Below are 16,337 nucleotides of genomic sequence, written 5' to 3' on the forward strand. Positions count from 1 at the left end.
TCAAACTATGCTCATAATATACCCATAAAATTATGAATTAAGATAGTTTGAGAAACTCTATCATAAAGAAGAATGAATCTTATTGAAATAAAATTTAGCCTACAGGTAAATTTTATGTCATTTGATTATTTTTTTCAAGTATAATTTACATTGGTAAAATATAATTTTATTTATGCCTCAATTTAACATAAGCATGTAATATTGAATGCAGCTTCACGACCTGAGAATTTATCTGATATCCGTTGTGATATCCGTTGTGAACTTAAAGAATAATTGGTGCTTTAGTTTTGAGATGACACTTAGTCTTCTTTATATCTTATGGCAATCCTTGGGTTATCTAGAAGTTGGAAAAATAGAATTATATAGTATAATTAAGAGTCATATAAATCACTATATATATGGTATTATCTTATGGAATGACATCCAAATAAAGTAAGAAAAAACTCAAAGTTTTTATCCACTTCATCTTGTTCTAAGTATCAAGAGAACAATATTCTTGTTTTAGTTTTCTACCACCTTCACCTATAACAAAGTAGTATTAGAGCTAGTTTTTTTTTTTGAAATATCATGGTTTTTAATAGTTTTTTGCAAGTCCAATTTCCTCGCTTCACCAAGAAGAATTACAACCAATGGAGTATCCAAATAAAGGTTCTCTATAAATCCGAAGATCTATAGGAAATCGTAGAGAATGACTATGAGCCGGAGAAAATAACAACATTTACATCACAACAACTTAATGAGCTGAAAGAGACTCGCAAGATAGATAAGAAAGTGTTGTTTTTTTATTATTTATCAAGCAGTTGACGAGATAATACTTGAACGGATCTCGACTGTATGGACGGTGAAAGAAGTGTGAGATATACTCAAAGTATCTTACAAAAGAAAAAAGAAGAAGATGAAGATGGTAAGAGTTCAAATTCTTCAAAATAGGACCATTTGACTTTTATATGAATTGTTGTGAAAATATTGGATAACTAATTTTAGATATGTTTCGGCAAAGAAAAATCAAATGAAAGAAAATTTACCTCAAATATATTGTATTCGAATCGGAGATCTTTGGATTAAGGTTAAACTCTTTTGGACCCCTTCATAAGTCTTCCCTATGTAGTTCTCCAGAGGAAAATATTATCATATTTTCGCAATAATATTCTATATCATTTTTATCCTCCTAAAAATAGCTTGGCATCCAGACTTATGCTTTCAGAAATACCCACAAAATATATTGTATACCAATCAGAGATTTTCTGATATATATATATGTCTTCGCACTGTCAAAAAAATTCAATGCGTACTTGCCACGTTTAGCTGCTCAACACGGTTCCTTGCCACTCCATGAAGATGTAATTCTCTAAGCAATATATTGCCCAAACTTGTACATACGATATCTCAATCCTATCTTCTCTACTTTGCATCTCCAACCTCTAGCTCGATCGCAATGGTGAGTTCTAATTCTCAGTACCATCTTTGATCATTAATATTGAGTGATTATGTATATATACAGGCGATGTCCAAGATGGGTCCTAGGCGGCGAATCCACAGGCAGTGCAAGGCAAATGAACGTTGGCGGAGTTAATCGTATAAAAAAGTTGATAGTCCGCCATGGAGAAGCTATTGATGCTATTCGCATTATGTTTGAACGCAATGGGCAGCCTGAATGGACTCCAATGTGGGGAGGAAGTGGTGGTGGATTCAATGAGGTAATAACCACCACTGGAGCTATATATATATATATATATCATAGACGTCTAACTCTTTATTCAGGTGCATGGGAATTCCTTACTTCTGCATGCAGATTAATCTCGGGCCAGATGAACATCTTATATCCGTAGATGGTTATTATGGAAAATTTGAGGATTGGTTAGTGATAAGATTACTTACTTTTGCTAGCAATCGTGAGACTTATGGTCCTTATGGCTGCCAAGAAGGAACTCCGTTTTCCCTTCCTGCTGATAATGGCCAAATTATTGGCTTTCACGTACGATACGGAAAATATCTCGATGCAATTGGCACCTTCGTGAGGCGACCCTAGTGGTCAGGTGAATCGTCTTTTGTTGTGTTTCGCTCTCCTTTTGATGATTGGGTGCATGTTTAATCTTATTTTGTCTTGTTTTTTGGCTTGGCCACAAAGTTCGCTAGTCATCTCTCTCGTCTCTCTTTATGTTTCTTCTCTAAGGTTCTATAGCAGTGATTTAGGGTCTTGCAGGTCATTGGAGTCTGGTTTTCCCTAGTCTTGATGGAGTTGCAGAATACCAATGCCTTCTTTTAAACCTCTTGGTGTCATTGATCGCCAAGAAGGAGACCTAGTTGCCCTTCTCCTCCATTGCTTTATTTTCATCAGTACTTATGTCTGTTATTATTTACTTGACACTATACTCTTTGTTGTTCGGTTTGTGTTTCAGCTAAGTATAAGGCTTCTACTTATGGTTGTCGCCTTCCTCTTTCTTTCTTATGTATCAAATTTTAACTTGCTTAAAGCAAATAAATTAAGACTCTCTCTCAGAAAACTCTAAATTAACAATTGTTCAATTCATATATATATATAAAAATAATAATCGGAATAGAGCTTTGTATCATCAATTATTGCTCTTATTAGACATTTATTTGGACCTTAATTGGATTATACAATGGAGAATATTAAACTTTCATATCCTTGCCGGGATTTTCACATTATTGCCTTCTCTTACAGGATATATATATAATGTAATCTAAAAATTAGGTTATAGTATTATGGATCCTTTGAAGTATTCTTTGCAAGAGCTAAGATTAGTTTACGTGCAACATCGTGGCATCCACTTCAGTTAGGTATCAAGACATGCTCTCTTAACCTTTAATAGAAAGAAAATAAGGAGAATATTAGTGCGATTCTATGTAATGATAGGTTTGTGAACACAAAACTAGTGGAAGAAGTATATAAGTGAAGAAAATTGAAAATAAGCAATTTCAAATAAAAAAAAACTCAAATTTAGCCTTTGCTATAGTAAAACCAGTATATGATATGGTATTGATTCAAGCCGATTTCAAACAATTTGAATTGCACAACATAGTTTTTTTTTTCCTGTAACACCAGGAACATAACTTCAGTGTGAATATAACTCAAATTAGTTCGAATCAATTGCACAAAATAACTAATGAAAGACTGAAACATATCTAAACTTACTATTTCTTTTTGTAGACTCTATTAATACCAAACAAAATATTTGTCAGCTCTAATCTAGAGGTTTAGAGGAAGTGATCTAACTTGAGAGAGCTTTCTGTAAATCATCTTCATCACGAAGCGTATTTCCTATCAATTGCAAGGAGAGTGATAGATATATGTTGAATGCTTGAGCTTCAATAGAGAATAATCTAAAAGTGCTGAACCGGGTTGTCTACATCGACATCTACATTGACACGAAGAGCAAGAGCGAATTTGATCCATATCAATTTAAGGACAAAGAATGAGGAATAATATGGATACACACCAGAAGCCAAACTAAGTCTAAGAATTAAGGAATCATTTGTTAAATATTTGAATTGTCATATTTATTTGTTATATAGTATCTGCATTGTAATGGATCATCTTTATAAATACAATGAGGTTCCCACACGTTGAAGTAGAGCCGTGGAATACCAAATATCTCCTCTACCTAAATTAGTTTATCTAACCTTATGAAAGCCTTTGCGAACGCCTACATCAGTTCGCAAAAACAGAGAACACGAAATATACATTTGAACGTGGTCGGGTGTGTTCGAACGCCCGTGTACGAACACCTGCATCAGTTCGTATCAACAGAGAACGTCTTTTGTGCGTTTGAATGCGGTCGACCCCATTCAAACGCGATCTGTGGGAGTCCACTAGAATTAGGGTTAATAATTATTATTTTAGCTTGTTGGCTAGCCTATATAAAAGTGTGGATAACAGCCAAAATCATAATGATAAATGAATATTACTTTCTATCATCTATCCTCTCTCTAGTCTCTTTACCCTAATTTTCCTCCTCCCTCTTCACCAACCAGCCACCTCTACCATTGGCAAGGTTTCATCTATCTTCTAATCTCCCTCGTCAATCGAGTTCTCCTTTCTCCTTGGGATCTTTACCACTTCTTTCCCTTTGTCCTTATCCCTTAAACTACCTCAACCATCCACCCTCATCTCTATTATCATCCACAACTCTAACATCCACTCCACCCGTTACCATCACCATCATCCCCACTCTATCGTATTTTCGTTACAGTTTCAGTTTGAATCTACGAAGGGCGTAAATACGAAAAACGTAGATCAGGATCGATCAACCTTAGTTTCATAATTTTCTAACTACGAGAGAATATTTGGTGAATATTTTTCCTCGATTGCGTGGACTACTTCATGCAATCAATTTGGTATCAGAGCCCAGAAAACCTCGGACCTTTATTAATGGTGGAGACAAGAAAGATGGCATCAACAAGGAGATCAATGGAGAGCACACTGATAAGGGAAGACTCAATCCACAAAAACCCTAACTAAAAGGCTGATTCCCTTGGGGCGGCCGAGTCAACCAACATCCATGCGTGTGAACATGATAAGTTACAGAATGATTCTTTCAAGATCTGGATTTATTGTAGGAATCAGTTCGCGCAACCGAAGAAAATTATTCATCAAATATTCTTCTGTAGTTAGAAAATTACAAAACCAAGTGGGATCGATCCGTAACTCACTGATCTACGTTTTTTTGTATTTACGCCCTTCACAGATTTGAACTGTAACTAGGAAGAAAATACTATATAGTGTGGATGATGGTGGTGGTGATGGGTGGAGTGGATATTAGGGTTATGGATATAATCGAGATGAGGGTGGATAATTGATGTTGTTTAAGGGATAAAGACGAAGGGAAAGAAGTGGTCGAGATTCCAAGGAAGAGGGAGGACTCGAAAGACGAGGGAGATTAGAAGTCCGGAGAGACTTTGCCAACGGTAGAGGTGGTAGGTTGGTGAAAAGGGAGGAGGAAAATTAGGGTAGAGAGACTAGAGAGAAGATAGAGAGGCAAAAAAATCAATATTCCAATAGCATAATAATTTTGGCTGCCATCCATACCTTATAGAGGCTAGCTAACAAGCCAAAATAATAATTATTAACCCAAATTGTAGTGGACTCTCGCCAATCACGTTCGAATGTGCCCGATCGCGTTCGAACGCACAAAAGACGTTCTTTATTTTTGCGAACCTGATGCAGGCATTCGAACGCGCTTGACCGCATTCGAACGCGGCGTTCGAATGTGACCCTTCCACGTTCGAACGCGACCTATAGAAAATTTATTTTAATGAAAATAAATAACTAATGCAATAAGAAAAGACTCTAAAATCTAATAAATCTAGCTAGTTATAAAGATAAGTAGAAATTCTAAAATCTAATAAATTATTATATTTTACATGAACGGATTTTAATTAGATGAACGACTAACTTCTTGCTACTTAAATATTTTTAGATCCCGAACCCCTTATTTGAGACCCCGTGGACTTTGCTAGCGATGAGTGTCACTCGGTTAACTGATGGACGTGAGAGATGCGTGGTTTGTGTCTTCTGATCAGATGGTGAGTAGTCTTATCCTCTAGACGTCTTTATCAAATTAGGATATATTATATCTTATGTACACGCATATTTTGGTCTCCAGCATGATTATATAACTTTATATAGAGATGATTTCAGTCAAGCATATTTTATCATGCATTTGATTAGGCTGATCTGAGATATGAGTACATTGGTGATATATAGAGATGATTATACTGTTATGGTTTTTATGTCGGGATGATCTCTATCATGAGTATGCATGTGATAGACTAGCAAAAGTATACATGTGTTAGATATATGGTTAGAGTCGGCATTGCATAATTTTTCTCTTGGCTTCTCTACCACCTAAATTCCTGAGTTGCATGATTTATTGTCATACTGGATATATATGCATATGATTTATCATATATAGGAAATCATAAAAGTACATATGTAATCGGACTGGTACTGGACATACTCTTAGTGTATGGCAGAGTATGGTGATGGCTGATGGTTGTACTCTTAGCGTATGATAGGGTACAACTATTATTGATATACCCTTAGTGTATGGCAGGGTATGATTACTTTCTTCTGAGATACCCTTAGCGTATGGCAGGGTATGATTTATTTATAGAGATACCCTTAGCGTATGGCAGGGTATGATTTATTTAAAGAGATACTCTTAGCGTATGACAGGGTATGCTCTGAGCTTGTGACATGTTGTGTATTGAGTTTGGGGCTGAGTACTGTAGTCCAGCATGGTGGATGATATTTAGAGTTAAGGCAGATGATTGTGATACTGAGAGATATGTGGATAATATCTGGCTCTAATATATACAATTATCTAGTGGTTGGCATGCATTATGCATCATCATTGATGTGACTAGTATCATTGGATCATAATTGTTATACATGATATGTTGTTATATTCGGTGATGTTATATGGTAATTTCATCATGTGATATATTTTTGGTTGAGGATATAATATGCTCATTCATGAGAATTGATTTCATTCATATATATGTCATTGAGGATACATATATACATGTTCATACATGGCATCATGCTGCTTTCTGATTCATATTATCGAGTACATGATTTATTCTCTGTTTGGCATTACTGATTCAGGATAATGTCTATTCACTGAGCCTTTTGCTCATGACTCTCTTTATTTCTTTTCTAACCCTCTCAGATATGTGGTACGTGATAGCGACTTGAGATATCTTGAGAAGATATTTTAGAACGATGATGAGGTGAGCTATAGATGTGAGACGGCATAGATGATAGTTTAACCAAATATTGAGTTGTACTAGTATTTGATATTTGTACTCTTTTGTATTAGACGATGATTTAGATATTACAAGTCGAATCATAGTATACTATTGTGTTAGTTATTTTAGTTGTATCTTGATAGTTTGTTGTGGCCTGTGTGGGTCCTGCCAGATTATTTAATGGTCTAATGTATATTATTGTGGACTGGAATATTCATATGTTAATAGGTTTAATTGGTTAATAGTATATTTTTTTTTGGTGTTGGATTATGTGAGCATGGATATATTAGCAGGTAGTATTTGATGATTTCATGATTGCATGTGTATAGGAGAGTATCTGTGCGTGACGGGCCTTGCCCGTCCTGTCGCGTGCGCCGCGTGTGCCGTGTGGCCGCATGGGCATGTACGTGCCCGTGCCGAGCGGGGGCGTTACACTAACAAGGTATATCAGCCCACCACCCTCCCCCCACCTTGTCCTCAAGGTGTAAAGTTAGGGAAACGCTCCAAAATGTCCGTCTCCAACACTAGACTAAGACCTCCATCTCTAATCCGGTACTATGACGTCGTCGACGCCTAGCAAGTACACGAACTGGCTGTATGATCTTTGTCTGCTCTAATGGCTCTAGTAGAATAGATCCAACGACCTAATGATCACCAATCTGCTCCCTCAGCAATGAATTATGGAAGACAGGATGTACTCTCGACCCCTCCGACAGCTCCAAATGATACGCAATCGGACCAATACGCTCTAACACTCAAAATAGACCAAAGTAGCGATGTGCTAACTTCTGATTTCACATCGGACGCAAGGTCACCTATCGATATAGTTGCACCCTCACGAACACCGAACTGTCGATGTCGAACTCTTGCTCTCTTTGGTTGCGATCATAAACTTGCTTCATGCAGTTTTGAGCAAGTCTAAGATGGGCACGCGACCTCCTCAATGTGGTGTCTCTATCCATTAAAGCTAAGTCTACCTCCGTTCAATCTACATATGCCACTAGGTCATAAGCGCGTAATGTTGGAGCCGTGTGCCCATAGCGTAATGCTGCTATGGTAGGCGGTGTTGCAAGACCAATCCGCCCATGGTAAGAACCCCAACCATCATCTCGACATCTCTCCAACAAAGCACCTCAAGTATTGCTTAATGCCTCGATTGACCACCTCGGTTTGGCCACCCGTCTGTGGATGGTAGGCCGAACTGAAGTTCAATTGAGTCCCCTGTAATTTGAAAAACTTTATCCAAAATTCACTTATAAATACACGATCACAATTAGAGACAATCGTGCGTGGCATGCCATGTAACCGAGCAACATCTCTAACAAAAATTTTAGCCATTAATTTGACTGAAAATTGATGTGACAATGTAGGAAATTGCACATATTTGCTCAATCTATGAACCACCATAAGAATGATAAAATAACCACGTACCAATGGAAGACCTTCTATGAAATATATAGAAATGTCTTCCCAAACATGGTCTGGTATCGGTAGATGCTATAGTAATTCGACTGGTTTTAATGTGGTTGCCTTAGCTCTTTGACATACTTCGCAAGTATGGACAAAACTCCTCACATCTCGCCTAAATCTTGGTCACATGCAACTCTGAGATATCCTCCAATAAGTCCTCAAGACACCCTTATGTCCAGCCTCTGGAGTTTGGTGGAAGTGCTCCAACAATTTCTGCCGCAATCCATCATTTGCGGGCACCCGAATGCATCCGCGGTCCAGCAGCAAACCGCCTCGATTCTCCAACTCTGGATGGCGCGGCGGATCATCCAACACCTCCTATAATAATCTCAAAACATCTGGGTCAGATGTACATGCATACCTCAGCTCGTCAAAAAAATGAAAAGTAGGAGAAGAATAGGCTGCAAGCTCGGCAGTATCGGGTTGGCGTGATAGTGCATCCGCCGCTCTATTTTCCATTCATTTCTTGTATTGAATTTCATAATCATACCCCAATAATTTTTTGACCCATCTTTGCTGTGCCGGATTGTGAATACGATGTCCCATAAAGTATGGAAGGCTCCTTTGATCAGTTCGGATAATGAATCGCCTACCGATCAAATAAGGTCTCTACTTTGTCACTACATGCAGAATTACCAACATCTTTCTTTCGTAGGTCAATAATTATTGGGATTTTTGTGATAAGGCCTTGCTAAGAAAGGCTATGGGATGTCTTCCTTATATTAGTACAGCTCCTATGTCAACTCCCGACACATCACATTTCACAACGAACTCTTTGGTGAAGTCCGGTAGAGCTAGAACAGGCGCCATTGTCATTGCTGTTTTTAGTTTTTCAATGGTTGTAGTGGCTTCATTTGTCTATGTTAAAGAGTCCTTCCTCAGCAAAAAAGTGAGAGGAGCAGCGATCTTGCCATACCCGGTGATAAAGCGGCGATAATATCTGGTCAGCCCCAAGAATCCTCGCAATCCTGCGGTGGTAGTAGGGATCGACCAAGCAGTCATGCATGCTACCTTTTGAGGATCCGCTGCCACTCCTTCTGCTGAGATGATGTGGCCTAAATACTCCCCATAGGCACTTAGACTTCTTAGTCATCAGCTGGTTTTGCTTCAACAAATTCAGCACATCCCCCAAATGCCGCCAATGCTCCTTTTCAGTCCTACTATACACTAAAATATCATCAAAGAATACCAAGACATATCTTCATAGTAGAGGCCAAAAAATATTATTTATGAGGCCTTAAAAGTAATTGGAGCATTGGTGAGACTAAAGGGCATCACCCGAAACTCGTAGTGCCCGTGTAGAATTCGAAATGAAGTCTTGTGCATATCCGCCAAGTGAACTCTAATTTGATGATAACAGACGCTCAAGTTAAGCTCGCTAAATATGGTCGCCGCTGCAAGCTTGTCCAGCAGCTCCTCTATGACTGGAATGGGATACCGATCATTAACGGTGATAGCGTTTAGTGCTCGGTAGTCGACACAAAAACGCCACGTCCCATCCTTCTTTCACACCAATAGCACGAGCGATGAGTAAGAGCTATGACTTGGTTGTATGAGGCCTTACTCCAATATCTCGGCTACCATCTTAGAGATAACTTCCATTTGCATATGTAATTACCGATATGGCCTCACATTCGCCGGTGCAACCCTGGGTACAATCTCTATGCGATGGTCTGTCGTTCGCCTTGGTGGCAACTCCTTTGGTTCCTCAAACAGTCCAGCAAATTTACCTAATAAATTAAATAATTTAATAGTAGTACCTAGACTCATTTGAGGCTCATCTCTTGCTGGTCCTAACTAAAGAAGATAGGCCAAATCACTCGCACAAGGCAACCCCACCATCAGATGCATCGTTGGAATCAACGGAGATCGAACGCCATCAAGCCGCACATCTTTATTTTCTTGCTTAAATTTCATTCACATGCTTCGGAAATCAAAAGTGACAGGGCCCAAGCTTTGCAACCACTGAGTGTGAAATACAATGTTCGCTCCTCGCAGCACCAACGGATACAAATCCACAATGATGTCGTGTCCTTGCACTCGTATACCGACCCGGCGACACAAGCTCTCCGCCCTAAGCTTCGTGCCATCTTCTATAGCAACGTCAAACCCCGCGGTCGGTTCAGCATCCAAGCCCAACTTACTCACTAATCGGGGCTGAAACATTCATCGCATCGAAAACAAAGGCTCTTCGCTCTTCACTCCTCCACTTGGGCAGGTGTGAGAGTTCGAACGGGGAGTCTTGTGCCTTCTCTAACATCGGAAGAAGGTCTCAAAGGTGGTTGTGATCTAGTACTAGCAGCCGCTGTTTTTGAACCCACAAAATTTCTAGCCGACGTTCTTGGTGCAAACCGCCTATCTCGGTTGCCCCAACTTATTTTCGCTGCCATCTTGAGAGCCTTATGCTTTTGCTCCATCCTCACGATCTTCTTAAAGGTCTTCTCAAGAGTGGTAGGATAAAGAGCACGAACATCCGCTTATATCTCCTCCTGCAGCCCTAAAACGAATGTGTTCATCAATTTTGGTTTGGGCCAAGGTGGCTCACAATGACTACTAACTCTTTCAAATTCTGCTTGATACTCTAATACGGTCGTCTTCTGAACCATCTTGCTTAATGTGGTAGCAAAATCTTCATATACCACTATGCTAAATCTGCACGTAATGCTCCTACAAAAGTCAGTCCAACCGATAAATCCTCCATCACGAATAGCTGATCTATACCAATGCAATGCCGTTCCTTGTAGGTGAAAGCTTGCGATCTAGACCTTTGCATCGTCCGTTGTCCCTTGACAATTAAAGTATTGTTTCACTTGAAACACCCAATCTATCGGATCACTACCTTAGAATTTTAGGAAGTCCAAGCGTGCAGTTCTCCCTTGGATGGCATTGTCGGATTCGTGAAAGATCCATAGTTTAGGTCTGAACCTTTGTGCTTGTTGATCCCCTTCTCTAAATCCTCGAGCACGTCCATCACCATCTTCAAAGGGATCAACATCATTATCTAAGTGCCAATCCTCTTCATCAACGAAGCGCACCAATGCCGCACGCCTCTCGGGTTCCACCACCACCGGTCTTGGATTGATATAATAATTTTTTTCTAAATTATATTATTATTGAGATAATTTTTAGATGTACTAATAACATAAAAAATATAATATTAATAAACTAATATTTTATCAAATTAAATATTAACTCAGAGATTAAATAATATATTTACTATTTAAACTATGCATTAATTTAATTAAAATTTTCTTTCTTTAAAATGATAATATTAGAAATTTTGGAAAAAAATATAATATTATTAGTAATCTCTGTTTTAGCTAAAATAAAATATGAATGTGTAAATATTTTATTATTATTAATTATCTTATTTTGGAATGATTATTAAAAATATATGTTCCATCTAAAATAAAATTTTATTATTTTCGAGTACGAAACATAATAATATTTAAAATCTTATAAAATATAATAATATTTAAAATATTATAAAATATAATAATATTTAAAATATTATAAAATATAATAATATTTAAAATATTATAAAATATAATAATATTTAAAATATTATAATAATAAAATATTATTTTCGACTATAAAATATTATGATTAAATGTAAAAAAAGATAAAAATTAATAAACCATTATTTTTAATATAAACTATTATTTTATAATATTAAATTATATTCAAATTATATTGCATTACATATTTATTTTTATAACATTGCATTGCATATGTATCTCCCTAACATTGCATTACATTAAGTATCTATTTTCTAGCATTATGTTGCATTGCGTATTTATTTCTCTAAAATTGCATTGCATATTAATAATATTATTAAATATTATTTAAATTTTTTATATTTAAATATTAAATATAAATTGTATAAATATCTTAATAATATAGTATTTAATTTTTTCTAATTTATATTATTGTTAAAATAATTTTTATATGTACTAATAACATTAAAAATATAATATTAATAAACTACTATTTTATTGAATTAAATATTAACTCATAAATAAAATAATATACTTACTACTTAAACTACGTATTAACCGGATTAAATATTTTTTAAATAATGAAATTATAAATTTAGGAAAAAATTAATATAATATTATTAATAATTTCATGTTTTAAGCTAAAACAAAATATATGAAAGTGTAAATATTTTAATATTATAAATAATCTCATTTTGCAAAGATTACTAATACATGTAAAATAAAAATTTTATTATTTTTGGCCTATAAAATATAATAATATTTAAAATATTATTAATAATAAAATATTATTTTTGTCTATAAAATATTTAGGATTAAATGTAAAAAAATATAAATATCAATATACTAATATTTTATAAAATTAAAATATATATTGCATTACATTGTTAATTTATCTGCTTATCATTTTATTCAACTATTGCATATCATCTCTCTAACATTGCATTCTATTGCATTACATATCTATCTTCCTAGATTGCATATATAATGATTTAGCCTAGCATTGTATACGTAACTTTAAGCATTACATACATAAAATATATTAATTTATTTACCATCTTTTCCTTCAATATACTTTAAATCAAATTGAAGGGCATTTTAGTAATTTTCCTTCTTTACCTTTACTTTATATCACATTAAACATAATTATTATACATTTATTCTAGAATACAAATAAATATATGAATAGCTATTCCTAGAAGAAAATCATCATTTTAGGAATAACAAATTAGATTTTATTATTTGTATTCCTCCCTATTCTAGACGTGAAAAAGGAGTGAACGGGCTAGAAGTACTAAATACAATATTAGTAGGATCAAGATATATATGTTTTTGCTTTAAATCTAATTTTTTTTGCAAAAAAAATATTGATTTGACAAAATGATATGCAATATGATATAATTCGATCCATATTGGCTCCACGCGTGACATTGGGTTCATGAGAATGAGCTTATTTATCTAGTTGAGTAAGTAGAATTAATAAAATCTATTTTTGCCAAGGTGCGTTTGAACGCAAGGACTGCGTTCGAACGGGGTGGTTCGAACGCCTGCATCACGTTCGCATCGATAGAGGACGGAATTGGCGCATTCGAACAGAAACGAGCGCGTTTGAACGCCTACATCATGTTCACATCGACAAAGAAAGGAAATTTCGCGTTCGAACGCAATCGGGCGCGTTTGAACGCACCGTGGCGAAAGTGTGGGTTAAGTTAGGGATTGCTAGGGTTATTTGGAGTATTTTTATGTTAATTAAGGAGTCCTTAGGGTGAGCCTCTAGATATATGTGGAGGAAATCCTAATTGAAATCATATCTTGTTATTGGAATTAGCTTTAGCCTTGTCTCCTTCTCTCTTGTCTCTAACCATTGGCGTTTTTTCCCACCTCTTTTCTTCCTCCGCCCAAGTCTTTGGTCTGCCTCTTTCAGCCTCTAACCACCCTCTTCCATAACAATTTCTCCACCTTCACACCAAGAACTAACCCTAGTATCCATCTAGCCATTTGAGAGCTATCAAGCTAGGATCTAAGTTTTAGAACCGTTGCAAATCGGATTAGGCCGGTTCGTAACACAATACAATCCTCAAATCGATTTTCTCAAGTCAAACACGCAGAATTCAGCATTTTATATTCTTGCAAAACTGAGTGATACAAATATTCAATAAACCTCCTAATATTCAAGAAATATTTTTGATGAAATCCGACTATTACTCAACTTTCCAAAAAAATCTCAATTGGGCTCTACTTCACAAAACAATCACTGATCTGCAGATTTGAGATAATGTAAATCATTTTGCATAACTTCATATTTCACCACGATTAACTTTCATATTTTCAGTAATTAATATTTTCATCAATACAACTTCAGATTTTAGAAATTTAGCATGTAGACTTCAAATTGTTGTAATATTAAGCGACCCTATTTAACTGGTCAATTAAATTAATCGGCTAGTGCAGAATTCAAGAATAATTGATATTTTAATTTAGAGGTGACTTGTAGTATTCTCTATACTTTAGAATTACCTTTTGAGTTATCTAGAAATTGGAAAACGAAGAGTTATATAATACAATTAAGAGTCATATAAGTCACTATGTATATATATGTGTGTGTGTGATCTCATTTTATGGAATGGCATGCAAGTGAAGTAAGAAAACTTAAGTTTTTATCCACTTTATCTTGTGTTATGTATTAAGAGAACAATTTTTTTTTCTAAATTTTTCTACCACCATATCATAACAATTTAGTATCGAAGCTAGCTTTTCTTGAAGTACCATAGTTTCCAATAATTTATTGCAACTCTAACTTCTTTGTTTCACTGGGAAGAATTACAATTTAATAGAGTATCCAAAAGAAGGTTCTCTATGGATCCCAAGATCTATGGGATATCATGGAGAATGACTATGTTCAGCCGGTGAATGTGACGATGCTCACACTACAACAACTCAATGAGTTGAAAAAGACTCGCGAAAAGGATAAGAAGACATTATTCTTCATTTATCAAGCAATGGGCGAGACAATCTTTAAACGGATATCGACCGTGTCGACGGTGAAAAAAGCATGGGATACACTCAGTATATTACAAAAGAGAGGAGAAGGTGAAGATGGTATGGCATCAAAGCTCTTCGAAGTAAGTTTAATACTATTTGCATGAAAAATTCCAAAATAGTTAAAGACTAGTTTAACCGGGTAATTTCTATCATTTAATCAATAGAGGACTAAAAGAGCCATTTGACTTTTATATGGATTGTTGTGAAGATGTTGGATAACTAAATTTATATATGTTTCAACAAAGAAATAACAAATGAAAGAAAATGTACCAAGAACATATTGTGCCAATTGGAGATTATTGGATCAAGGCCAAACTCTTCTGGACCCCTTCATGAGTCTTCCCTGTATAATTTTTCCATAGGATTTTCACAATAATATTCTATATCATTTTTTAGTCTCCTAAAACAGCTTGTCACCCAGACTTTGCTTTAGGAAATACCCACAGAATATTTTGTACATCAATCAGATATTATTTATCCCTTACAAGTCTTCGCTGTTTTAATGCGTACTTGAAACGCTTAGCTGCTCAACATAGATGATAGATCCTTGCCCAACTTGTACATATGATACAACAAAACCACCTTCCTCTCTCTCTATATATCCACCCACTACCGGCGATCTTTCCACAGTCAAAGAATCCCAATCCCATCTTCTCTACTTTGCATCTCCAACTTCTAGCTCGATCGCAATGGTGAGTTCTAATCCTTAGTACCGTCTTTGATCATTAATAAATATTGAGTGCTTATGTATCTATACAGGCGATATCCAAGATGGGTCCTAGTGGCGGATCCGGAGGCGGTGCAAGGGAAATGAACGTTGACGGAGTTAGTCGCATAAACAAGTTGATAGTCCGCCATGGAGCAGCTATTGATGCTATTCGCATTATGTTTGAACGCAATGGGCAGCCTGAATGGACTCCAATGTGGGGAGGAAGTGGTGGCGGATTCACTGAGGTAATCACCAGTACTGGATATATTATATATACATCTAACTTTTCAATTACTAAGGTGCATGGGAATTCCTTCTTTCTGCATGCAGATTAATCTCTGACCAGATGAACACCTAATATCCGTAGAAGGCCATTATGGCAAATTTCAGGATTGGTTACTCATAAGATCACTTACTTTTGTCAGCAATCGTCACACTTATGGTCCGTATGGACGCCAAGAAGGAACTTCGTTTTCTCTTCCTGCTGGCAATGGTCAAATCGTTGGCTTTCATGTACGGTCTGGAAAATATATCGATGCAATTGGCACCTTCGTGAGGCGGCCCTAGTGGTGTTGTGAACAATGCGTACGTGTCTCTTGCTGTGCTTGTGGTCCTCTTTTCACTGGTTGTTGTGGCCTCCTCTCCTAATGGTGGTTGGGTGTTTGTTTATCTGCCTGTGTTTTATCTTATTTTGTATTATTCTTGGCTTCGCCATAGAGATTGCCAGTCATCTTCCTCGTCTCTCTTTATGTTTCTTCTCTAAGATTTGTTAAAGCCTTAGAATGCAGACCGTTGTGCAGAATAGGGTAGCGGAAGCGAATCCCTAATCAAACACTAATAGTCTC

The 16,337-nt window shown here is 36.2% G+C and overlaps 1 protein-coding gene across 1 annotated transcript; it reads left to right on the plus strand.

The window, feature by feature from the left end:
• Positions 1-1,553: 1,553 nt before the first annotated feature.
• LOC140798897 (jacalin-related lectin 3-like) lies at positions 1,554-16,048 on the plus strand. Its single transcript, XM_073152980.1, has 5 exons — positions 1,554-1,697; positions 1,793-1,975; positions 14,576-14,863; positions 15,543-15,747; positions 15,918-16,048. The coding sequence occupies exons 1-5, from the start codon at positions 1,554-1,556 to the stop codon at positions 16,046-16,048; spliced, it is 951 nt and encodes a 316-aa protein (XP_073009081.1).
• Positions 16,049-16,337: the final 289 nt, after the last annotated feature.

This window comes from Typha latifolia, chromosome 12 (assembly GCF_019914945.1).
Source record: "Typha latifolia isolate L0001 chromosome 12, TyphaL0001v2, whole genome shotgun sequence".
NCBI classification, from domain to species: Eukaryota; Viridiplantae; Streptophyta; class Magnoliopsida; order Poales; family Typhaceae; genus Typha; species Typha latifolia.